The following is a 26429-nucleotide window of genomic DNA, read 5'->3' on the forward strand; positions in this document are numbered from 1 at the left end:
GGAATTTGCCAAAAGGCACCTGAAGGACTCTCAGACCATGAGAAACAAAATTCTCTGGTCTGATGAAACTAATTGAACTGGTCTCATTTAACTCTTTGGCCTTAATGGCAAGAGTCATGTCTGGAGGAAACCAGGCACCGCTCATCACCTGAACAATAGTGTTCACCTACAGTTAAGCATGGTGGTGACAGCATCATGCTGTAGGGATGTTTTTCAGTGGCAGGAACTGGGAGACGAGTCAGGATCGAGGGAAAGATGAATGCTGCAATGTACAGAGACATCCTTGATGAAAACCTGCTCCAGAGCACTCTGGACGTTAGACTGGGGTGAAGGTTCATCTTCCAACAGGACAACGACCCACACAGCCAAGATAACAAAGGAGTGGCTTTGGGACAACTCTGTGAACGTCCTTGAATGGCCCAGCCAGAGCCCAAACTTGACTTGAGTTTAATCAATTTGGGAATAAGGCTGTAACATAACAAAAAGCAGAAAAAGTGAATTGCTGTGAATACTTTCCGGATTCACTGTAGTACAATACCCATAGACGTGAAATGCCATAGTAACACTTTGGATCTGTTTCCTAGCTTCCTAGCCATGATTTATTACATGGTCAATTAGGGTGATTCCGGTTACATTTGAAAGTCTGTACCTTCTATATCTATTCACTTCTCTTCCATCCTGTTGTCCCCTTCCTTTCTTTTCATGTGCTTTTATAAATTCTCCTCTTATTCTTTCCACTACACCAATTTCCTCCATTTTACCCATCTCTTCACCCTCTCCTTTCCCCCATTCTACTTTTCCTATACCGTCTCCTTTTTTAAATCTCTCACTCTCCTCCACTCTTCCTCTCCCTCTCATTACACCCATTTTTCATCTCTCTCCACCATCTTCCACTCTTACACCATTCTTTTCCCCTTCTCATGCTTATACTTACTCTTTGTTTTCTTTTGTATAACAATGTTTGTTATGTTTGAAAATAGTTTTTTTTATATATATATATAGTTAATGCTATTGTGATAGCTGTGTAAACAATTACAAAAATGGCATTTCCTGTGATGTATATTATGAACCCAGCATATACTAGTTTGGGGCCAAATTAAATAATTCCATGTGCAATTGAGAATATGAAAAATGTGTTGTTGTGTTTGTTGTATTTGGGAAAATGGTACACAAATGATTTTTGTAAAATTAACAAAAAGAGCTACAAATGCTTTTTTCCTGATATATTAAAATTTTGGTTGGCTGTGTGAACACATTTGAGAATTTTGTACGCAATGTTTTGAGAACATTATGCATATGATTTGTAATTTGTACGAAATTAATGAAAACTTACAATCTGTTTTGGACAATTACAAAGTGTTCAGATCACTGTGTTAATTGTTTTGAGAGCAGTGATCTGAGTTTGGAGAAGTGTGTCAAATCGACTGATTAAAAACTGTAAATGATGTGCCCTTTCCCAGCACTGATGTTTTTCTGCTTTGGAAACACCTATACTTCGTTCAGGAAATGCGAATCTAGCAGGTAGTTCCATTACCTTTAGATTCATATAAAGTACATGGCAAACAATGACACCTGAGTTAGTAGTCTCAGCCTCAGACGTCACGCCCACAGACAAAATTTGAAACACTTCAGGTGTTTCAAAGCGGTCAATGTACAACAAAACAAACTGTGATTGATGACATCACTAACCCTAAAATGTACATAAATCCTGCCCCCGGGAACACGCAACAAAGGGGGTGAGGCCATGTTGAGAAGAGGAAGAGTTGTTGTTGTAGAGCATATTTGGGAGTCTGCTCAATCTGTCGCATCTGTCTTTTCACATTTATTGCAATACAGTACGTAACAATAAAAATGCAATAGCAGGTCATAAAAGCAAGATGACATAAGTTATAACTATAATTAAACTAAACTATACCTGTTCTATCTTCTTGCAGCATTCTCTGGCTCTGAAGGAATCTTACAACAGTTCCCACATGAGTGATTTATAGATTATCATGCCAGAAGCAGCAGCTCATTTGCATTTAAAGGGACACACAAACAGCGCATTTTTACTCACCCACTCAAAAAGTGACAATTTTAACATGCTATAAAAAATGGTCTGTGGGGTATTTTGTGCTAAAATGTCACATACACAATCTGGGACATCAGAGACTTATTTTACCTCTTGTAAAAAGGGGCATTATAGGACCCCTTTAATTTGTTGAGTCAGTTGACACCACTCTGCAAACAAACCTTTTTAAAAAGCTTTGCCAGACATTGTTATACAAAGAACATTTTACATGATTCGATTTTTGTCTGGTAGGGTTTAATCATTGAAAGAAGCAATTCTCCACTTGTGTATTATTAATTTGCTGCTCTGCATCATAAGATGCCATGATAGTTTCAGAATTATTAAATTGTAGTGTGGTGTTGCTAACACTGCCTCACTGCCCTTGGATCTGTCTGCACGAGTGTGAGTGTGTGTGTGTCTATGACCGTCTTAAAACTCAAGTCCCTGCATTATGCATACAAAGGACATGAATATGCATCCCATCACAAAAAAAAAGGAAATGCTTGTAGGCTAGAATATAAAATCACGATGTTCCACCTTTGCAATTTCTCGTGAAGATTTCATCTGTCGTTCATAAGCACTTGGTTTGTATAATAGTTGCAGCCTGCAGAGTGAGACTTTCGCTTTCGTGCAACGCAATTCAAGGCAGGCCTGCCAGCCCATAAGTCAACAAGCCAAGTCTCCATCTAGGTGCTAGCTGATTCTCAAAGGCACTTGTTTACCTCAGCAGCCTACCTATTTCAGTGGCGCACTGTGGGGCAGTATCCTGCACTATCAAACACCTGTCTGTGTGTGTTCTGTTCGTTTGGTTTCACCCTAACTGAAATGTGTGACTCATTTTCCCCTGAGGGCTCTGTTTTGTTGGATACAACACTTCTGACAAAAGCTGCCACCTTGAATGCTAATGTAGCGCTCGTTGGTCTTAGAGGGTCAAGTTGAGCTTGTTAATAACCTCAAAGTGTGCTTAGCAGGAGGTTGAAGAGTAGCCAGTAATAAGCTGTCAATTTGGGTTTTTTGCTGCAAAGACGTTGGCATGTTACAAGGTGGGAAAAATATGATCAAAGAAAAGAGGCATTCCGGTGCACCTGACTCTGATAAGGCACAAAGCTTTCTTGACTTATGTCTTTACTGTAAAAGACTCACCTGCTAAATTATTTAGCACTGAGAATATGCAGTAATACGATTAAAGCTGATTTTTTGCATTATTTTAAGAACACAAGTGTTTCCTGCACATGGAAATATCCCTCTTTTCACTTTTATCAAGTGAATTTTTTTTGTCTGCTTGCTTAGAAAAGTAATTGCACACAGGATACTGAGCATCACATTGGAAGAAATGTGTATTTGTGTAACACAGCACAGCCTTCGCTCAGACATCGAAGGATGCTTGCATCCTGCCAATCAAGTCCCAATTTCAGGTGGTATTTTTCTACATGGGGTTTATTTGAAGACCAGTGTCTGCACAAATTAATCCTCCTATTATGCGCTGCTCGTTTCAGCAAGGTGCACTGACAGACAATAACGGCATTCTTTGGTGCTATTCTGCAAAGTGCTTGTGCGCATATATTATCACATTTATGGCAAAGAAACAAGACGTGTCCCAGAAAACTCTTGAGGTATTTGATTATCTGCCTGTAAATAAAAAGCATTCTATGCATGCATGAAGTAGCTGTTTACTTCAGGCTTATTCATGCTTCCCTACTATCTTATCCTTTCCTTTTCTTCACCTTTTTCTTTTTTAATGTTTATTACTGTATTTTTATGTATAAACTTAAAACATTTATTTTAATTTTGTTAATTGGAGGAGTAAAGAGAAATTGAAATGGTTTTCAGTGCATCTGACATTAGCATGTGATAGTCAATTTGAAACGTCTTCCAGACACTTGATTTTAAATGCAAATCATGTAATACTTAAAGTTCCATGGTCATTGAAACCTTAAAGTATGAATTGCAAGGTTGTGATATTAACAAAATCCAAAAAAGTCATGGAAATTCCTGCAGTGGATATACACTATAATTCAAAAGAATGGCTGAAGTTATTTGATCAAAAATACAGTACAAATGTTAGCATTGTAAAAAAAATATTACAATTAAAGAGCTGATTTTTTTAGCAATTACTCCAGTCCTCAGTGTCACATGATCCTTCAGAAATCATTCTCATATGCTGATTTGGTGCTCAAGGAACATATATTATTATTATAAGTGTTGAACACACAGTTTCTGCTAATCTCATGTTAATCTTGAATACCTATAGAGTAGTATTGCATCCTTCATATCTCAGAAGAGTCTAGTAGTTTAGTTTTATCATATTTATAAAAGACAGGTACGCTGTACCGATTCTTTCCGAAAACAGCCAAGCTTGTGCAGGTGTGCAGTGGGCAGAGCTAATTAGTGACGAGCACACCGATTGCCAACAAAACACACATTTGATGCAGTTTCACTCACCGTCTGCGGTTTCGACTCATGACCGGTGTTGTGAACTTCAGTTGTTTCTTGAAGTATGGAGACCAGGAGACGTCGGATCAAACAGAAGTTATTCTTTTAATGAGAACTCTCTGTGTTGCAGGTCATCCGAAAATCATCCCTGATTTTAAAGCACAAGTTAATGCAATTTATCTACATTTCATGGGAAGTGGTTATACAGCAGAGGAGGAGACATTCAAACAAAGGAATGCATATGTTGTGTAGGTAAAAGACACACCCTACTATGAAATCCCTACCAGTCCCATTGGATCAGCATAACTATTTGCATGCTGATACTAGCCAGGCCAAAGAGCCATTAAAGACAAAAAGGGGTAGCGTCTGGGCTCCCAAAAGGTGGGCTCTGACTCATTTAAAACACAATAGAGAATAACAGGTCTGGCAGGAAAGGAGACTCTTGTTAGGGCCTTTGAAGTCAGTAAAACAGGTCTGGGAGATTTGTGTAGCAGACTAATTCATCTGACATCATCATTTTTACCTAAAATGCTAAATGCAATGTACTTTCTAAAATTTGTAATCCCACAATTCCCCCCTTTGGGAGTTCTAATAACTCCCACATAATACAAATTTAAACCTTCATCAGTCCATTCTATAGCTTATGTTTTTTAGCATAAGCCCCATCGTCTAGTCATGTAACTTGGAAAAAGTTACAGGCACATTTCACTTGCTCTGTGTTGATTGTCTGTAGTGACGAATGACATGACAATGATCCTGCCACAGGAAAAAGCCACTAGGGTCCGTGTAGTTCATTACGGGTAATATTCTTTTATGGTCGGACCAGTCATGTTCTCGTGTGAGGCGTGAGTCATTTGTTGAATGAAACACTTGATACTGTGGACGCATACGTAGAATGCCAGTAGGAGAAACAACAGCAGAATTGCTATCTCTTTAATCCACAGCCAGGGTTTACCAATCAAGTTTCCGAACCATGAAGAATTGTCTTCAGTCATCTGGTGTAATTTTGTTGAAAGATCAAGAATGTCTTGTTGGATTTTGTTCAAATTCTCTGTTGGATCCATTAACCCAGTGCAGCATTCAGGTCCGATAATGGTGCAGGCTCCCCCTTGCGTTGCAAGAATGTAATCCAAGGCCACTCGGTTCTGTAAGATCATTATCTTGTGTGAAGCTAGAGTGGCTGTGATGTTACCCAGGGCCAAAGCTGTATCGTTGGCTAATTTCTGTACAGAATTCGACAGGCTTCTGACTTGATCGAGAGCCTGCATGACACCATACGATGGGATTAAGGCTCCAAGGGTTCTTGACCACCACGTTTGAACACAAGTGAGTCCTGGAATGCAGCCATCTTTGTTGGTAGAAGGAGCTGTATTATGTAACTGTGGAGAGCTTGGGGTGTAGTATGTATTTTCTCTGATAGCTGGCAGAACATACACCAGGGTGCACCTGCCGTTGAATTGGCTAGGTAGGATGCTGTAGACAGCAGTTCCACATAACCAAAAAGTGCTAGTTGGTGGAGGAATCATACACAACTGATTTATAGCAAAAAAATTCGGTAGGGATGGGTTCCTGGAGAAACACTCGTTTAAAATGTTTTCCTGTTTCATTTCTGTTGTAGTGACGTACACATGGGACTCATCTGTTCCTCTTTCAATCACAAAACTGCAACGTTCACGAGGAATTTCACCCAGTGGAGTCGATGCTGGAGCATAATTTTCTATGCACCAGTGGAACATCATTGGCAGGAGTAGATCTGTCATGATGGGAGTAGCTGAAGTTAGGTTGCAGGATGGTAGTCCAGGAATGCAACACTGAGAAACTGGAGGAATGGTTACATTGTGACATGTATCTTTGTTGAATAATCCACTGGTATGATGATCGAATAAGATACACGTGTCACATTTGGAGATAGGGTGTGCAACCCAAGGGATTCCGGCTCCTACTGAAGGTGCATGTGGCATGCAAACGTTCTTTCCAGCAAACAAGGCATTTCTTGACATATTCATCAGCTCTAAGAATATGTTGTTTCTGGGGTCTACACTTTGCGCTATGTCCATGATGGTTAGTATTAAGACAATCTTGATCATGTTGCTGGATGACTGAAGTTCCCGTAGATGTGTCTCTGCGTTGTGTATTTTTTTATTTTATCTTCTTGACAGTTGACTCATTGGTGGGTCGAGTTGTCCTTCAGAGGTTGTGGCTTCATACGCAGATGAGGATCGGTGCGTATGAATCTGGGAACAGCCATCAATAGGTATCTGCACAAAGAAAAACAAAAGACAACAGAGCAGTATTTGTTCTAAAAGACAGCAAACATTAGGGTTGTCTCATCTGTTCAATTGGAGTCTGCTATTGTTGTTCCTTCTTTCCCTATTTGTTAATTCCTGTGACACCTAAAGAAAACAGTGAGGTAAGGATGGACTAGTGGATGGGGATGCCTACAAGGGAATCTTCGCCGCAGGTTTGGCCCCCGAATGCCTGTTGCATTCAGTTCTTTCCTGGGCTCCTCACTGATTCGTGTCCTACCCTATCCCTGTTGGTGGAGGAACAACTTTACAGTGTGACACATGAGTCCAGGTTTTCCTTCCCTGACACAACACTGCAGCTGCTGTAATCAACATCACTTGATGTGGTCCATGCCACTTAGGCTCTAACGGCTTGTTTCTGAATGATTTTATCATCACCCACTGACCTGGGATGATTTTGTGTCCACCTTCTAGTGGCTTCTGCCAACACGACTCAACTCTCTCTCTGGCACTCTGTACTGCCTGGGTGAGGTTTTCACAGTAAGTGATCAGGGCATCTGAAGCAATGTGTACATCAGCATTTCTAAGATCAATCACACCAGGCATCTGCATTGGGCGTCCTGTAATAATCTCATGAGGGCTCAGTCCTACAGATCTGTTAGGTGACGCTCTCATACTACACAGTACCGCTGGAAGAGCCTCAACCCATGATACTCCTTCCTGATGCATTTTGCTTAGCCTGGTTTTAATTGTTCTGTTCGCTCGTTCAACCTGTCCTGATTCTTGTGGCCTGTAGGGGCAGTGAAGATTCCACTTAATTTCCAACATTTTAGACACTTCCTTGACTACCTGTCCTGTGAAGTGTGTACCTTGATCTGAGTCAATGGAATCTGGTAATCCCCATCGGGGAATGAAATCAGTGACAAGACATTTAGCAGTATGTGCAGCTGTAGCACGCCCTGTTGGATAAGCTTCTATCCATCTCGAGAACTTGTCTATCACTACCAAAACATCAGTTTTTCCCTTACAAGGAGGCAACGATATGTAATCAACTTGCAGGTGACGAAATGGTCCTGGTGGAGCTGGGGTATGTGTTGCTGCTGTAGTTGCTGCTGGCACATCATTATTTTTCTGACATGTAACGCATCTCTTGACTGTTTCGGTGGCTACATTTCTGAATTTTGGATTCCACCATTGATTTGAGAACCTGTGATTCATGGTTGCTGGACCACTGTGTCCCAAATTGTGTATTTGTTTAGCCAAATATGGCAGCAGTGATTCTGGGGCGACGTACTTTCCCCCTCTTGTCCAGCAACCAAATGAATCAACGGTGGCTCCTTTGTCTAACCATGTCCATGCTTCATATAGAGGAGCGTCTTTGTAAAAATCAATGATTGATTCAGGAGGCAAAATTGTCTTCTGTGCTGCACTACCTGAACACACTTGTACAGTTGTATAGGAACAAGCTTGTTTAGCAGCTACATCAGCAAGACTATTACCTTTAGCTTCCATAGTATTAGTTGTGAGATGTGCTTTCACTTTGATCACCGCTAATTTCTTTGGAAGTTTCATGGCAAACATTAGATCTTTTACTAATCCAGCATGCTTTATGGGGGATCCAGCAGAAGTTAGAAACTGTCTACTTTGCCAAATGACACCAAAATCATGTATTACCCCAAAAGCATACCTGGAATCAGTGTAGATATTTGCAACCGATCCTGACGCTAGTGTGCATGCTCTAGTTAAGGCTACTAGTTCTGCAGCTTGAGCTGAAAAATGATCTGGAAGACGACCTGAAGCCACTACTTCAGTGTTGGAAGTAACTGCATAACCTGCTCGTCTATTACCTTCAATTACTTGAGCTGAACCATCAACAAACAACTCCAATTCTGCATTCTCAATAGTAGTTTCTGCTATTTCACTCGTAGCTGCGTATGTAAGCGTAACACAATCATGAGTCATTTCATCCTCTAACAAAACTTCAGTCATTGCTGACATCATACATGAGGATGGGTTTGTGACTGGTGCACGCTGTAGAACAATGTTCGGGGCTGTGAGGGTCATTAACCAATTTCCCCAACGAGAGGAAGTGACACAAGTGACTTTTGCTTGATTCATTAGTGCGGACACTTCGTGCGGGCATCTTACATTTATCGTCTGTCCTAACACCATTCCTGATGAAGCCTGAAGGGCTAGATGAACTGCCTGCACTGCTCTAAGAGAAGGGCCCATCCCTTGAGCGACTATGTCAAGTTTACTAGAATAGTAATGAATTGGGCGTAAACTGCCCCCATGATCTTGCATTAGACATGCAGTCATGAAGCCTAAGTGTTCATGTACATAAAGCACAAAGGGCCTATCAGATTGAGCAATTCCTAAGGCTGGTGCTTGACATAGTGCTCTCTTCAAATCATTGAAAGCTTTGAGCTGAATTTCTTCCATACATACAGTATCAGAATCTTTAACTTGGCCTTTCAACAAGTCATAGAGAGGCTGTGCAATTGAGGCATATTCTTCAATCCAAGGTCTACAGTAACCTGCTGTTCCTAAAAATGATCGGAGAGTTTTAATTGTATTAGGCGGAGGTATAGCTCTGACGGAAGCTGCTCGATCTTGTGTAATGGATCTATTTCCTGCACCAATTGTCTGACCCAGAAATGTGACTTGGTTTTTAGCAATTTGAGCTTTGTGAAAGCTGCATTTGTGTCCTTTTTCCTGCAAATAGTCCAACAATGCTTTCAATTCAGTTTGATGTACCTCGTGATCTGTAGAGGCAATCAAAATATCATCAACATATTGAATCATTGTGGACTGTTTGACTGGACATTTTGGGTCACACAAATCACGTCTGACAGCCTGATGGTATATTGTTGGGGAATTTTTAAATCCCTGTGGCAACCGTGTCCACTTGTACTGCTCATAGTCAACTGTGAAAGCTAACCACGCCTGGCTGTCAGAGTGCAAGGGTACAGAAAAGAATCCATTAGACATATCGATTACTGAAAAAACTTTACAATCTAATGGTAAACCATTACAAATTGTAGATGGATCTGCTACTAGAGGGGTGATTTTATCAATATGTTTATTGGCTACTCTGTAATCTATGGTGAGTCTCCATGTCCCATTGGATTTCTTGATGGGCCAGGTGGGTGAGTTACAGGGACTGTTGGTTTTAACTAGCACTCCTTGCTCCAGCAATTTTTCTACAATAGGTTTGATTCCCTGTATAGCTTCCTTATTGATTGGATATTGTTTGGTTACAGGAGGTGGAGTTCCTGTCAATTTGACTGGTTCCACACCTGTCAAAAACCCACAATCATCCTTGTCTTTAGCCCAAATTGGATGATTCTGTAAGAAAGAATACTCAGGAGGGGCTTCATTATTGGTAGAAACTTGTGCTGAGGAGACCTTTATGCTAGTAGATTCTGAGGACATGTCTAAAGTTAGATGTACTTGTCTGAGTAGATCCATGCCTAGAATTGCACCTGTGTTTAATGGAGCACAAAGCAATTTTGTAATCAGAGTCTTTGGGCCTAACTGTACCTCTATGGACGGAGTTTCATACAAAACGGAATCTTCACCAATTACACCAGTTAAACAAAGTTTAGTTTTCTTGTACGGAATGTTTAAATCTTCAGCCAATTTTGTAGGAATTACGGTAATTTCTGCACCTGTATCAAGCAAAAAATCAATCTCGTTCTCTTGTATGCTACCTTTCACAAAAATTCTTTGGTCATTGTGATGGATTACCGGGGAAAGGTAGCTACTCACAGCCCCAACAATTAGTTTTTTTCCTGGTCTTGTTGTGCTCTTAGAAGAGCCTGAACGAGCTGTCCTAAAGTTTCGTGGACACTTGCGGAACTACATCAGGGTTGTAAGCCGGCTGAGAAGGAGCAGAATTATGCATTCTATTTCTTTTATTATCATACCACTTCTTCCTACATTCTTTCTCCCAATGCCCTAATTTTCCACAGTAGTGGCATGTACTTTCGTTTTTTGTCCCTCTATTGTCTTGTTTCGTTGGGTTAAACGTAGCTGCTGCTATTCTCACTTGGGTTTTAACATCAGCATCCCTTTCCCATGTAGCTAACCGGTCTAGGTTACTTCTGAGAGTTTCGTTAGCCCATGTAACATGTAGGAATGGCAAGGCTGATCTGTACTCAGCTATAAGACCATCTGCCCAAATGCGGATTAGAGCTCCTCTATCATCTAGTACTTTTTCAGAATCCTCCACTATTCCACTGTAAGTTGCAGCTGCCTGACAAAATCTTTCAGTGTATTCACTTATAGTCTGTCCTTTCTTTTGTACACATCTAGTAATTTTCGACCAATCTATTTTGGGTCCTAAGAGATTTTTTAGGATTTCCCAACACCTTCTCTCAAATCACCCTTACTGGCATGTTGCAGTTCGGAAGTAACAGCAGACTCAAAACTGTTGAATTCAGATTCAGTTAGAATTTGTGACATCAGCTGTGTAACTTCCGGCAATGACATGTCGTAAAGACGCATTTTACTGATCAATGCCCTTCTAAATTCAGAAAATTCTGTGCGTGCTGAGGGTAAACTCTGGGATAGTCTCTCAATATCTTTGGGTCCTAGCGCTTTGGCAACAGCTTGTATTTGGACAACAGAAGAGTTGGGAGGAACACTTTCAGTTCCCTCAATTCCCTGAGACCTTCTCCTTGCCCCACACACCTTCACTGAATCTACTGGCTTATCAGTTACTGATTGGATGTCTACATCTGTTTCAAAGAAAGCTTTTAAGTCAGGATAAATGTTATCCGGCTGACTGAATTCTCCCTCATCAGTTTTTTCTGCATCTTTGTTGCGGTGTAATTTCTTAGTCAAAGAAGATATTCTAGCCCGGAGCTCATTGTTCTGTTTCTCCAGCTCTGAGTTGCGTTTAGACTGTTCTGTAGCTATTGCTAAAACAAATTCTCTGTGACAACAAATAATGCCTTTCACATTGTTCTTGCGAATACATGCTCCTAAAACTTTTTTACATTCATCAATCGACCAAGTCTTGTCTGGATGTATTTCATATTTCTGCGCTAGTTCTCGCTTAACTTTCTCTGTGACAATTAAATCCATCTGCACCCCTAACTGTGATTTGAAATCACTTTCGGTCCACAAAGGAGCTGCGAGACCACCTTTTTCAGTTGTGGGGATCAGTCTAGCACTTTTCCTAAACATTTTATGAATTTCTTTGTTACTACACACTCACCAACACTGACTTCTCTGATAATTTCTTTGTTAACACAGCTTAACTATTGTTAACTTTCTTTGACAAAAAACAGAGGACAAACACAAATATTAACTAAATGTTAATCTTCCCTGCTTGAAACAGAGGATGACTCATCTCTAAAAACAAACTTTTTTTTTAGAGGGTAACAAATATTAGCTATGCTAATCTTCCCTATTTAAAACAGAACAATTATTAGTTTGTGAGGCTAATAACTTCCCTATTTGAAAAACAGAGGATAACTCATCCCTAAAAAACAAACTTTTTTAGAGGGTAACACAAATATTAGCTAAATGCTAATCTTCCCTATTTCAAACAGAATTAGAGGGTAACACAAAACACAAATATTAGCTAAATGCTAATCTTCCCTATTTCAAACAGAACAATTATTAGTTTGTTCTGTTTGACAACAGAGGATAACTTAGTTAACCAAACCCTACAGCCGTCCGTTAACTCTTCCCTGACAGCCAGAGGATAAACAAATTTGTACTGGTCTTTTAAGGTTCTTTTGGATAGAGCAGCACTCACCACAACCCTTGGTTGAAAGATTCAGTCTGGAAAATCTTTGTTCAGCTGGAAGTTTCGCTCTGGATTCCAGTCTGGAACGTAGGCAGATCTTTTTCTTTGAGCTTGAAGTTTCAATCTGGATTTCCGGTGAGGAAGCTGGAAAACTATCCGGCTCACGGCACCATCTGTTGTGAACTTCAGTTGTTTCTTGAAGTATGGAGACCAGGAGACGTCGGATCAAACAGAAGTTATTCTTTTAATGAGAACTCTCTGTGCTGCAGGTCATCCGAAAACAGTCTGATTTTACAGCACAAGATAATGCAATTTATCTACATTTCATGGGAAGTGGTTATACAGCAGAGGAGGAGACATTCAAACAAAGGAATGCATATGTTGTGTAGGTAAAAGACACACCCTACTATGAAATCCCTACCAGTCCCATTGGATCAGCATAACTATTCGCATGCTGATACTAGCCAGGCCAAAGAGCCATTAAAGACATAAAGGGGTAGCGTCTGGGCTCCCAAAAGGTGGGCTCTGACTCATTTAAAACACAATAGAGAATAACAGGTCTGGCAGGAAAGGAGACTCTTGTTAGAGCCTTTGAAGTCAGTAAAACAGGTCTGGCAGATTTGCGTAGCAGACTAATTCATCTGACATCATCATTTTTACCTAAAATGCTAAATGCAATGTACTTTTTAAAATTTGTAATCCCACACCGGGAACCAACAAACACACTCTCAGAACTCCATTGCTGCTCCGGAAAAAATCTAAGTGCATCCACTGTTTCCTTAACGCTGGGTTATTTGGGAAGCTGAACAAGGTTATCTTTCCCTCACAACCAAAAACACACTTCTTTAGTGACATCGTTGATTTTGTGGTCTAAAAATAATATGACAGAGCTGCCGATGGCTACCATGAGCGAACAAAGCTCGATGATGGGCGTGCTCTTGCTCTCGCTCCGGTTGATGTGCGCACACGCTCATCCATGAGAAATGCCCATACAAGCAATTCCACCCTTTATAAAGTCATATAGGGCCATACTCTGAAAAAACTTTCCGAAACTTATTCGAATCCTGAAGGACTGTTTTTGGCACAGAAAAACTCTGTCCAACTGTTTGTTTGTTTTTTAGTAAAGTTAATACAAGTATTAATTGCTGAAATAATACAAAAACAAAAATAAAATAAAAAACGTTTAAATGGTGGATGGTTTTTTTTCTAGCTGTTCTCTGCTCTGAGATATTACGTTGGCTCGTTTTGAGTAAAATCTCTATATAAAAATCCTTATACAGTAATCCAACTGATAGACAGTTAATAGAAAAACCATGGAAATCCATTGGTCTTTAAGGCAGGTGCCATTAGCAATACAGAACTTGAGAGGGAATTAAAATATTATAAATAGGTTTTTCAGTGCTGTTAAGCCAACAAATGCATGGTGTTGGTACTCGATTGGCTTCACTAATTACCCATTACAAACTAGTTAGTTTAGGAATAGGATCTCCCTGAATATCATCAATGTTTTTGTCTTTACACGTAACAATCAATAAAGTGATAATTAGTCTCAAAGTAATTTTCCCCATGTCTTCTTTTGTTTCCGATTTCCTTTTTCTATCTGCAGCAAACTGGATGCATTCATATATGATGCGGCTGTCCTGAACTACATGGCTCGTAAAGACGAGGGCTGTAAAGTAATGACCATCGGCTCTGGCAAAGTGTTTGCTACAACAGGATATGGCATTGCCTTACACAAGAACTCCCGCTGGAAGCGGCCGCTAGACCTTGCCCTGCTGCAGCTAGTTGGAGACGGTAAGAGAATTTCTAAATGAAATGAATACCTAGATACACCCCAGTTCCCTGTTTTAACAAACTTTTTAGGTTAAGAAGTTAACCCTTGCTAATAGTGGTTTGTTGTTTTTTTGTGGAGATGTAATACTCAGTCTCAAACCCCTGATTTTCACCCTTGACAGACAAATATTCTTAGTGATTCGCTACATATTGACTGAGCAGGATTTTTTTAATTTTATTTTTATTAAACCTTTTTAAGTGGTGTTACACTTGTTGTTCTGATTCTCTGGGGTGTCTCCCCCTCTCTCCATCTCTCATATGCATACATTCACATGCTTTTCTCCAGCATTACTTGTTTTTCTTTGATGAGACTCTTTGATAAGGAACCTAGTGAGTTGCCCCATAATGATTAGTTGGTTGAGCATATAGGACTTGATAGTACAATCCCTTTGAATAATCGGCACTTTCTTAACATCTTGAGTGGGTAGGGGTAATCACATCATGGGGGTCATCAGGTGGGCACCCTCCTTCCTTGGTGTTTCATTGATAGACTCACGACACCTCCAAAGGGCTCAACAGCAACCCCTGGCGTCCCAGGTATTCTCCCCTCTGCTTTTACCCTTCTTGGTCATTTTGCAGTCCATTTGAGGTCCTTCCTTTTTAGCCACAGCCAGTTGCTGCTTTGCTCAGCAGCCTCTGACAGCAACCTAACAGATTGTTGGAAGGCCTGTCCTCTGACTCCCAACCCCTTCAATAGCCTAGTTGTTGTTGTGGCTACAAAACCTCTGCAACCAATCTCTACTGGGATCAACTGGGTTCGCCAGCCCTGTTGTACTACTTCGGCTGCTAGTTCTTAGTACTTCAGGCTTTTGTGTTCATTCGCTTCACCAACTGTAGCCTCCCATGGCACAGTTAGTTCCACAATGAACAGACACTTTTGCGAGGTTGACCACATGATCAGGTCCGGCCTGAGGTTAGTTGTAATTATCTCTGGGGAAAAGCTGAGCTTCCGGTCTAGGTCAACTTGCCTTTTTCAGTCCCGGGCAGCGTCCAGCAGTGTCGATTCTACTTTTGCAGTTGGCTTCATTGGAAGTTGTCCTGTTCTTATGAATGTAATGGATTTTGAGCATACATGTTTTGGAGGAGGGAGGGCATTGGTGATGGTTCTCCTTCCTTCCATGATAATCGCCAATTGTCTCAGGACCTGATTGTACCTCCAGGTGTAACGGCCTTGGGAAAGACTCAATTTGCAACAGAGAGGACATGATGGATCTTCTCCAGTCCACTGTTTAGGTTCTTGGGTGTAGGAAGAACATTGTAGGTGGCTTTAATGATGAAGCTCAGCCTGTTTCCTTCCATCTCCCAAAGATCCCTCCAGGTGAGCTTACGTTTCTCCAAGTTTTCCCAGTTAGTCCACTGTCCCTGTTTGGCCTGTGAGACTGCCTTTGTGCATCTCTCTGCCTCCTCTTGCTGCCGGACCTCGGCTACTATCAGCTTTCTTCTCTGGGCGGATGTTGCCTTGTACCATGAGGGCCGGCTTGTCCTGAGTCCAAAACCCCCTCTTCCCTGCTGCACCTGTCCTACAATATCTCCATGCCTGAGAGCAGATTTTGCTTACTGTATGGCCTCAGTCGTGGTCCACCTCCTCCCAATATCAGTCTGGGAGCAGCCGCTTGTATTACGGCATCTTCAGTCTCGGTCAAGGTCATGTCCCGTCTCACTTTGGTACATTTGTATTCTTCAGTGAGGCTTGAGACAGGCAGTTCCAGAGCACTTTTCCCATACAGGCCAATTACTACTGAAGCAACGCAGGAGACCAAGCCACTTCTAAATGTGATAGGACTCACTGAAATATGATAAATGAAATTAGAAAAAGTTTCACAGCAAATGAACACAATTATGAATAGCCAAAGGGTCACTTCAGTAAACATTGCGGTAGTCAAACGCCTCGGTTTTTAATTTTGATGCGTTCCAATTTGGATTCTCATTAGGCATATTTTTGCTTGTTTGAATAAATAAATATAATGAAAAATATTATGATTTCAGTTCCTATGATTAAATTTTCCATTACCTAAGCCATAGTTCAAGGCCATATTGTCATGAAACATAATTAACCTGCGGATCAATGCAGTTATGTTTTTATGTTTTGTTTCATATGAAAAGAGGATTTAGTCTTATCTCTTTCCCTCCTTCGAAGTGAAAGAATAATCCTCGATATAAAGCAGACATCTAAATGCATGTGTTTTTTTTTTTTGTTTTTTTTACCCAGAAACATGCCCTTGTCATTCCTTCATTTTTTCCACAGTGACATTTTCACTCTGATAAATGCACTAATGGCTATTGTTGGGAGGTAGGCCCATCAGTCTAGAGCTTTCATCTCCAAACTACTCCAGGCCTGTCTTATCACAAGAGCCTCGAAACCAGGCCATTTCAGACCTCCATCAAAGCTGTTATTATCCTCCAGTCTCTCTTTCTCTGCCTCTCTCTTTCCTCCTCCTTGCCTTTCATGATTCTTTTCCTCTTTTTTTTCTTTTCCATTTTCACCTTTTTGTGAACACAGTGTAATAATAACTGAAGCTAAACCAAGATCTCCGCTATCAGGAGATTTGAATTAAAGACTCACTTTTCCCAACAATACGGTTAGATTCTAGTACTCTTTTAGTTTCCTTAGCCTTTTTTCATTCTGTCCATCTGTCTTGTCCCCTGTTTGTAGGACTGCATATCTTTCATGCTTCTTATCTCCTGTCATTGTGCACATCTTTTCATTCATTTCAGATGAGATTGACATGCTTGAACGACTCTGGTTGTCTGGCATCTGCCATAATGATAAGATTGAGGTGATGAGTTCCAAACTGGACATAGACAACATGGCAGGAGTCTTCTATATGCTTCTGGTTGCCATGGGCCTAAGTCTGCTGGTGTTTGCATGGGAGCATCTTGTCTATTGGAAGCTTCGCCACTGTATGGGCCGCTCAGGAGGACTTGACTTCCTACTGGCTTTCAGTCGGGTGAGTGACCCAAATAATAGCATTAATAATATAAATATTAAGGCTGTCAATTTTGTCAAAATGAACTGAATGCATTCAGTTAATAACTAAATAATATGTGTACTTATTGTTCTTAAATTTGTGTTAATGGCACTCAGAATATATATTCATTTTGTTCCCACCACCATTTTTATGAATGATGGTGTTTCACTTGTGGAGGATGTTTCACTTTTTGAGCTTCAATAATTATTCAGTTTCATTATATAAAGCCTGCAAATGACTTTTTATTAAATGTCCCATCTGGGTTTGATTTATAAATAAATAATTGGTGAATGGTTTTCTTAGTCATTTAGGCTACTGATAAACAAGTGCTCTCGTAGAGATTGTGTGTGTGTGTGTGTGTGTGTGTGTGTGTGTGTGTGTGTGTGTGTGTGTGTGTGTGTGTGTGTGTGTGTGTGTGTGTGTGTGTGTGTGTGTGTGTGTGTGTGTGTGTGTGTGTGTGTGTGTGTGTGTGTGTGTGTGTGTGTGTGTGTGTGTGTGAGAGAGAGAGAGAGAGAGAGAGAGAGAGAGAGAGAGACTTGCTGTGACTCCAAACTGTTTTGGTCAGTTCTGAAGGCTTCCCATTTGTTTTTAAAATCCCACAAAACAGATACATTTTAATATCAAGTTGAATAAATGTGTTAATGGTGCTTAAAAAAAGGTGTTAAACATATTTAATTAATCAGATGCATTAATAAGGCTTCCCATTTTTTTTTTTTTATCACACTGAACAGATTAATTTTAATATCAAATTGAATACATTTGTTAATGGTGCTTAAAATTGTGTTAAACATATTTAATTAATCAGATCCACTAATACATGTATTCATTTTTGAATATTTCTTATGAAACACTGTTGATATTAGAGAGAAGGTGATAAAATCTATTAAGAAGCTATAATTGTGTCATAATAATTACTTAATTCCAGTTCTGCAAACTAAAATAAGTAGCCCAGGAAATGTAACAATGAACCTAAACAAAACTGAAATCGTTTGAAGTTATTTGCAAGTAAAAGGAAAGATTACCCCTTTTGCAAGTCTTGTTACTTGCAACAAGAACAAAAGACTGACACGCAGTAATCTGGCGTTAAATCCTTAGAAGGGAACTTTGCAGCACATTCCTTTAATTCCTGTCATTTCTAAAATGCGATGGCACATCCAGCATTTCCACTGCACACACAGAGGGATTTTATGAAAGCCCCTAACTTCTCTCATAGTAATGAATAACAGAGGAAGATGACAGAAGATGGATCATTTATTCATTCTGTATTATCACTGTGTGTCTTTGTTTACATTAGGGAAAGAACCGTAAATCCCCAAACAGACTTTCTTTGAGATAAATGTAAGACAGTTAGGTTAGATGGGACACTCAAACAGTGAGGTCAGCATTGCCATTACCTCAGAGAAAGGTTAGCTGAGCTTACAGTGTGTACTCTTGCATCATCAAAGCACTGGGAGCTTTACAATTTCATTATTATGGTAATGTTTCACGTCTTTACAGAGACATTTTCCAAGCGTCTAAATTTGTTTGTATATCACCAAGGGGAATATTATGATATCCTGAACTGTTTGCTAAATAAATCTGTTGCTTGTTATCTCTTACAGGGAATGTACAGCTGCTGCAATTTTGAGGATGAAACAGCTCCTGGATGTTCCCAAAGCACACTTCCTCAATATCATCATGTTTCCACAGTTCCACCTCCTCCGCCGCCTCATGTGATCTCTACAGCCTTGGCCAATCCCCCTATTTCTAAGGCACAACAACAGCAGCAACAACAACAAAAGCAACACCACCAGCAGCCACCACCAGTATACAGTGCTCTTCTTCCTGGCTCCCCTCCATCAGGTGGACATTCTGGAATGGCTCTAGGGCCATCGAACAGTCCCATTCTTGGAGCACCCATGCCTTGCTCTACTTTCCTACCACGCCATGATCGCCGATTAGCTGTGGTAGATCGGTGGACACGTCCAAAGGTGGGCCCTGAGAAGCCTGGTGGTGTGAGCAGCGGGATTACAGACTTAACACAATTCCAAGGCATGCCCCCTCACTGGGGTGCAGGAATAACTGGAGGGGAGGGAGGTCTGGATGAATACAAGAGATACTATGGGCCAATTGATCCAGAGGGCTTAGGGGTATCTGTAGAGCCTCAAAATGTAGGCACTCAAACTCCAAAAACTAAGAATCGAGGAACAAAATCATCTGGGAATCCACGGTTACCTCCTAAAGGTCAAGCTTCTGGACACTTGCCAATTAACCCTGCTTTGCCTCTTCCCTCTCCACCCCTTCAATCTAACTGGAGGAGAAGCAGCTTCTCAAAAAGGAAGGGCTCAGGGGGGCCACTGTACGAAAACATCCTTCCACTCGGAAGAAGAGGGGGTGGCAGATATGGAATGAGGGATGGTGGTGGAAGAAGAGGACGTCGTCCTCCTCCCCTTCCTCTGCCTATACCTGTGCCCCTGTCTTCCCCAACACAAACTCCGCCCTCACCTTCTCCATCTATATGCTATACATCCACTTCCTCCAGCAGCTCCAGCACCTCCAGTTCCTCCTCATCTTCAGAATCAGTCTCCCGATCTAATTCTCCCTCCTCTTCATCATCGTACACATCATCACAGAGCTTCAGATACCGGGCAAATGTACAAGAAGTGTATGAGGACTATGACACCGATGAGCTCACGGAGGAGTCAAGCTTGCTTTTGGGGAGGAGAAAAAGTCGTTCACGTATGTCTTCTCGATCCCTGCCCAGCAGTCCTCCGCCACCACCTATACCACCCCGCAAACCTTGTGCACAGAGAGCACAAGTGAGCGATAGAGCAGGCAGTCAGCTTGCACAGCTTCAAGAATGGTGGGCATCATGGGGAGAGAAAGAAAAAGGTAGAAGAGCAGCTGGAGATAGAGAAGTGAAGGAGGAGAAACGGCATCACAAAGAAAGAGAAAGAGAGAGAAAGAGGAGGAAGAAGGGTAGAAAGAAAAAGAAGAGAGAAGAGCGTGAAAGAGAAAGGGAGCGTAAAAGACGTAAGGTGAAAAAGAAAAAGAAAAAAGAAGATAAATCCAGAAGAAGGGAGAGGGAAAAGCGACCTGAACAAGAGGAAGTAGATATTGACAGAAAAGATGATTTCGAAAAAGGAATAGGTCAGGAATATTATTCCTATCCTGCACTGAGGCGGAGTTCTTTCCGAAAAAAGAGTGAAAGCTCTACCAGGAGTTATGAGTGGGATAGAGATGGAGTAAAGAGAGATAGGGATGATCAAGGAGGAGATAATGAAGAAGGCAGTAGGGGAAAGGAAAGACATCACAGAAGCCCGAAATCACTTCGCCACTCCAGGCCAAGGTCCAACAACAAGCATTTTTCCACCCCAAACAAACCTTCTTCAACCGTCAAATTTTGGGGTAGTGGGAACCCAACTTCAGAGTCTCAATCGTCATTTGTACCCCTACTTCCCATTACCTCTAAAAGACGAAAGTCTGTAGGAGCTGAGAGAGATGAGCATGGAAGAGGTGTCGAGAGTCGGCCCCTTTTGGGAAATCAGTGTAGAGGTAAGCCTTGCTCGAGAGAAGGCCTGTCATTTCACGAATGGGAATCAGAAGAAGAAGATGAGGAGTCTGAAGTGGAAAGAAGTAGACCAGAAGAACAGGGGAGAAGACGAGAAAGCAGAGGAATGAACTCTGAGTCTGAAAGGGACAGAGAAAAAACTGTTGAGATATACACAGATGATGAAGGTTCCTCTGGAGAGTTTGGTAAGTTTGAGAGATATTGGGAGGGTCACGAAGGAAGGGCAGTTGGAGGCATTGGAGGAGGGGGATGGTTCTTTGGCACCTACCCTGCCAGAGAAAGAGGAAACAGTATAAACAGTAGAGATGACTCCTTTTTGGGATTGGGTGGTGGAGAAAGTAGCTTGGGATTTGGTGCAGGAACAGGATGGGGATCAGGAGGCTTAGGATCAAATCAGTGGCCTCCAACTCCATTGACTCCCCCACCTCCTCGAAGATACTGGTCTGTAGATAAATTACCAGTCAAGACTGAAAAGAAATCTAAAAGCAGGTCTCAAGAGAAGAGTCGAGGCCACACATCCTGTTCTTGTCAGTCGCCCCATCACTCTGCCAGCACTCACTCCAAATGGAATCGTGTGACTTCTAGGAGCCAGGAGGAACTACTCCCCCACTGTCACAGTTTCAGCAGCAGTGTAAGGCCCAAACGGCAATCATCCAAACCGGATCGGGCTCAGAGCCAGGCAAAATCTGGAAGCCAGTCCAACCTCAATGCACAAAGACCACAGCGTTCAGACCGGTCCCGACAACCGCCATCCCCTCCTCAGAGTCTACCACCTTCTTTAACCTCTCCAATGGTCCCTGCACTCCCAGCACCACCCTCTTCCTCTCACCATATACATGTACCACCCCCTACCTCCTCCTCCTCAGTTTCCTCCCCTTCAGTTGTCTCATCTACACCTGGTGCCCCACAGCCCTCCTCTTTGTCCTCCTCTAGTGCTAAGCTCCAATACCAGAAACTGCGGTCCGTTCCCCAACCCCAAAGGTATCAATCCCCACATCTTCCCCTCAAAACCAAAAGCCTATGCTCCCGTCGAGGCTCTGCCCAATTCTCCAGTGTGGAGAGTGAGGTTTGAGGAACAAAATTAAATGAGGAACATCAGCAAGTAGCCCCAGGGGCGATCAAGTCACCTGCTCCTGCCACAAACTGTTAACTGTTCATAGCAGTCGAGTTGGGTTGTTTTCACTGGCACCCTCCTCTTGCACAAAGCTCTAATGCTCCTTAGAGACAAACCTGGATTGGGATGTCACATAAATTGTAGCCCTTTCTCTTTTTTTGTGTAAGAATGGAATACTGCCATGCTGACAAATCTTGTCGATGTTAGCGAGGCTGTTCATATGGAATTGGCTTTGCTTCTCTTACTTCTTAGGGGCTTTAAGGTGGTGTGCCGAGTTTGTGGGTAAATGTGATTTTTGTTGGAGTGTTTTGCTGCTCGATGGCTCAGGAACGATTTTTTCAAAGGGAGATTCTGTCAAAATGCAACGCCCTAACGCCCCACACCCATCTTTTTTTCTCTTTTGCCCTCAGAGCTCTGAATCATGATGTAGTTGTTTTGTATAATTGTTCAAAATATCTCAAGGGAAGCTTTCACAAAGAAAAGTAGCAATCCATTTTTCTTCTTTCAGAGCATTTTCCTTGGCCTCCACCTTCCGCAAATTGACATATAGCATTCTGTGTGTTGTCGTCAGTGTTTGTATTCCTAGGAACAGGGTAAGCTAGCCATGACCGATCACATATTGGTTTACTGAAGCTGAATGCCTAGCTTAAGTGGAGCTGATGTACAGTCCTGTTCTGTTGAAATCATCTCGCAGGTCCTCATGTTTCATTCTTATCCCTTGAGCAATACACAATTAACTACAAACAGCATTCAATACATATATTTTATATTTAAAAGTTATTTTATTATATATAATATATATGTTTTGTGGTCTGGTTCAAAACAGTTGTGTTAAGTTATTAAAAGATTATAAGCACTCTGCTGTATTACCATAGGGCACATGCAATGTTTCAACTACCTACAATCGGTGGCAGCCCTTCCCCTCTCGACTGAATGTACATGTTGCCATGACAACACGGTGTGCTGCAACCAAGACACTTTTAAGATCGTAGCTTTCTCGGGGGAGACCTTCTAGTCTGAGCCAGTTAGGGTAGCTTTGAACGCTGAGGTTGTGAGTGCCAGGATGACAGGGCTAGCCATACTGCAGCACTGTACTCGCTAACCGAGATGTCAGTGATGAAAGACACGTCATCATTCAGAGAGCGATAAGTGAAGGAGAGCACTGTTTACAGTTTAACACTGTGTTTTTACACATTTTTTTATAAGCTGCTCTGCTCTGCCATTTATTAGCTTCGGACACAATATCCATACTTGCTTAGCGAGTTTGCTTAAGCTGTACAATTAGCAGCAAGGATAAACTTGTCAAATGATAGCAAAATAGTTGCAATTTTATGCTTTTACTAGACATATCTGTTAGTTTTTTTAAAAAGCTAGATCAAGTATTCTGTTAACTGTGAGGAAAAGACTGATTAGCAAACCAGTCAGGTAGATCTTTTGTTTAATTTTGCTTTTACCATTAGCCTAAAGCTATCATTTTTGAAGTGATCGCTATAATTGACTGTGAATATTGGTAAGGGCAATGCGTGTTGGCAGCAGGTCTGAGTCAACTATGTTTTGTTTTATTTATTTTGTTTATATAGTATTTAAACGTCTATTCCATGCCTATATATTTCATTGCCTTTATGAGTTTGTTTTGTTTTAGATTAGTGGTCAATTCTGTAGTTATATTACCTTGAGAAAGCCAGTATACGGTATTGAACACTTTTTATTTTATGTTTTTCAAATTCCCAACACCTTTCTGAACAAATCATATGATATTCAAGCTACTCCATCCAATAAGTGTGTGTGCCACTCAAACCAGCAACAGATAAAGGAGCAAACCATCATCTAAATCTGACTGTACTTTGCTGTTTGGTGATCAGTATCACACCGATGTGTCCGAGATGAATTTACAGGTTATAAAATGTTTTAGGGTTATTCTGATCATGTAAGCACATGTTACATAGTATCACTTTGAGAAAGCCCAATGAAACAAAAGAGAGAAAAAAAATATTTACAGATGACTATACTATATATCAACCATAACGCTGAAAATAATGCTTTATGAAATTAATAATTTATGTTAAATATGGTCTAAAGAATCTACAGAGAGGTTTGGAAATTTGAGTCTGGAAAAGTATGGAATTGTGAAATGGAAAATCTGTAGGAACCCTGTAGATCCTGAATGATTCAAACTCAAGGATTTTTAAACTTTCAGACATGGGTTTGTCAAGCCAGCAGCAAAGTTTGACTATTTTAAATTTGATTTGAAACATGTTATGTATGTTGTTCTTTATATATATATATATATGTATGTATACATTTATTTAATTGCATATTTGACACAGAACCATGCACAGTCCAACAGGCTAATTGTTTTTTGTGTGTGCTTGTAACTGCATCTGAGCCATATTTAGCTTATTTGTTGTATGCTGAGCTTTTTTACAAGTAGTACTAATTAATTGGGGTATATTTTGTTGTCAATGGGGTAAACCATAATGTCTAGAGACTTTGAAGTACTAGAAACAGTGGGTGATGATTATTTACATTTTTTAAAACACAGATGACTTTTGTTTGGAGAAATCGGGAGGGCAGTAAAAAATCCAGAATCATAACACTCTGCCTCACTGTCACGGATTTCAGAGTAATTCCGAGTAGTTTGACATTAACATTTAGAATATTTGGCAGCTTATGTATGTATATCCTTTTGACTCCAACTTTGTTGTGTAATATGTGTCTGGATTACTTTATATATAGATGTACCTCATATATGTGTTTGTGACGTTTAGATAGCAATAGAGAAATAGCTGTTCAGCAAAGCAGTATAGCTGAAGACAAGAGTATTGTTTTCAAACATTTCTGTTGGCAGACTTGATAATTAAGATGTGTTTCATGTATTAGCTGCGAAAAATAATTTTCCATTCCAATGCGCACATTAAATTAACTAGACAGCTTTGATAAAATGTTTGGGCTGAATCAGCAAGGACCTTAAGATAATGCCGTTTTTAATTTTTTTGTTTTTTGTTTAATAATATCAGGCACAATGCACATGTTTTAGTAGGAACCACCCGCCACCAAGAATCTTAAAAAGGCCTTTCAGTAGACGTGTCTTGTTGTGTTGATAGCGTCTTTGACAGTAAATGTTTTGTTTGTTTGTTTGTTTGTTTATTGGTTTATTACTATAAGGAGAAGTCTCTTATTGAAGCAGCAGCATATAAATATATACATATAGATATAAATTATATATTTCAACAAATAACATGCATATATATAAATAATGTTTATCTACTGAATTTATTCTCTTTGAATTGATCTTCTTTTGTCTCTTTGTCCTCTTTCATCTCATAAAAGCTGACATCAGAGACCAGTTTTCAACTGTGTTTTTATGAATAACATGGCCGACCATCGACCACAATGAATTTTTGTTGCATATAACCAACGGTGTGTATGAGTCACTGGTGAAAGTTTTGGGACGAGGTGATGACATTTTTGAGAGCAACTCACTGGGAGAAGGCTCACTGGGATCACTATGAGCGTCCATCTTGACGTAGTAGGTCTTAGCAGATAGATTTGACCTCCCTACGTCAAAAGCTTTGCAGTCTCCACATCAAACAGTTCTGGCTTTGGAAGCGGTATGTGTGTGCGCTCTTTCTGTGCCAAGCTGCAGTGTGTTATGCTGAAAACCCATTCGAACACATGCGATGCTGCTCTGTAATACTTTATGATAATGTAGCTGAGCAGAGCCAGTTATGTTTTATGCCACTCTGTGCCAGGACGGTAGTGCCCCCCGGTACCACTGTGTTAGGTTCTTGTGCCATACTCCTCTCAGTAGGGGAGCCTCACAGGGGGGCCACTCGCTGGGCCACTCGACCATGGGAGACTATACTATGCTGTGCTAAGAGCAGAACAGAATAAAAGACTTTTAATACAACACTGTTTGGTCTGTTTTGTTGTTTTCAGCATGTTTAACAGAGAATATTTGTGATTGACAGCAAAAGAGGTAAGTCATTATCTAAGTCTTTGTTTTTTAGATTTCTGAGGAGAGCGAGGACTTGAAAAGCCTTTTGAAATCGCTGGTGAGGACACCTATGTTTTGCCTTGATTCATGCAGAGAATCTTTAATAGGTTTTAATAGAGTTGGGAGAACTTTTTGGGGAAAAGTTTGGAAACATTAGTCTCTTATGCTCGCAAAAGCTGCATTTATTTTAATACAGTAAAAACAGTAGTATTGCAAAATATTATTACAAATTGAATTCCTGTGATGCAAAGCTGAATTTTCTGCAACATTACTCGAGTCTTCAGTGTCACATGATCCTTCAGAAATCATTCTAATATGCTGAGTTGGTTCTCGGGAAACATTTATTATTATTATTATCAATGTTGAAAACAGCTTTTTTGATTCTTTGATAAATAGAAAGTACAATGAACAAGGCTGAGTTGGTTCTCGGGAAACATTTATTTATATTATCAATGTTGAAAACAACTTTTTTCAGG

At 40.7% G+C, this 26429-nt stretch overlaps 2 protein-coding genes across 2 annotated transcripts in view; both read left to right on the forward strand.

Annotated features, from left to right (window-relative positions):
- The window catches only part of grin2da (glutamate receptor, ionotropic, N-methyl D-aspartate 2D, a), a gene marked incomplete at its 3' end in the record, with an annotated part of 92264 nt that extends 70350 nt beyond the window's left edge, over positions 1-21914 (forward strand). The window contains exons 11-13 of the mRNA XM_079829722.1: positions 14097-14284; positions 17039-17271; positions 18894-21914. Coding sequence (XP_079685848.1) covers positions 14097-14284; positions 17039-17271; positions 18894-21914 — 3442 coding nt within the window. The remainder of the gene's footprint in view (positions 1-14096; positions 14285-17038; positions 17272-18893) is intronic.
- LOC307133598 (craniofacial development protein 2-like) overlaps positions 1-26429 on the forward strand; it is a 1416430-nt gene that overhangs the window by 756758 nt on the left and 633243 nt on the right. The window lies entirely within an intron of this gene.

The sequence above is a fragment of the Gobio gobio genome (assembly GCF_949357685.1).
Source record: "Gobio gobio genome assembly, chromosome: 11".
Classification (NCBI taxonomy): domain Eukaryota; kingdom Metazoa; phylum Chordata; class Actinopteri; order Cypriniformes; family Gobionidae; genus Gobio; species Gobio gobio.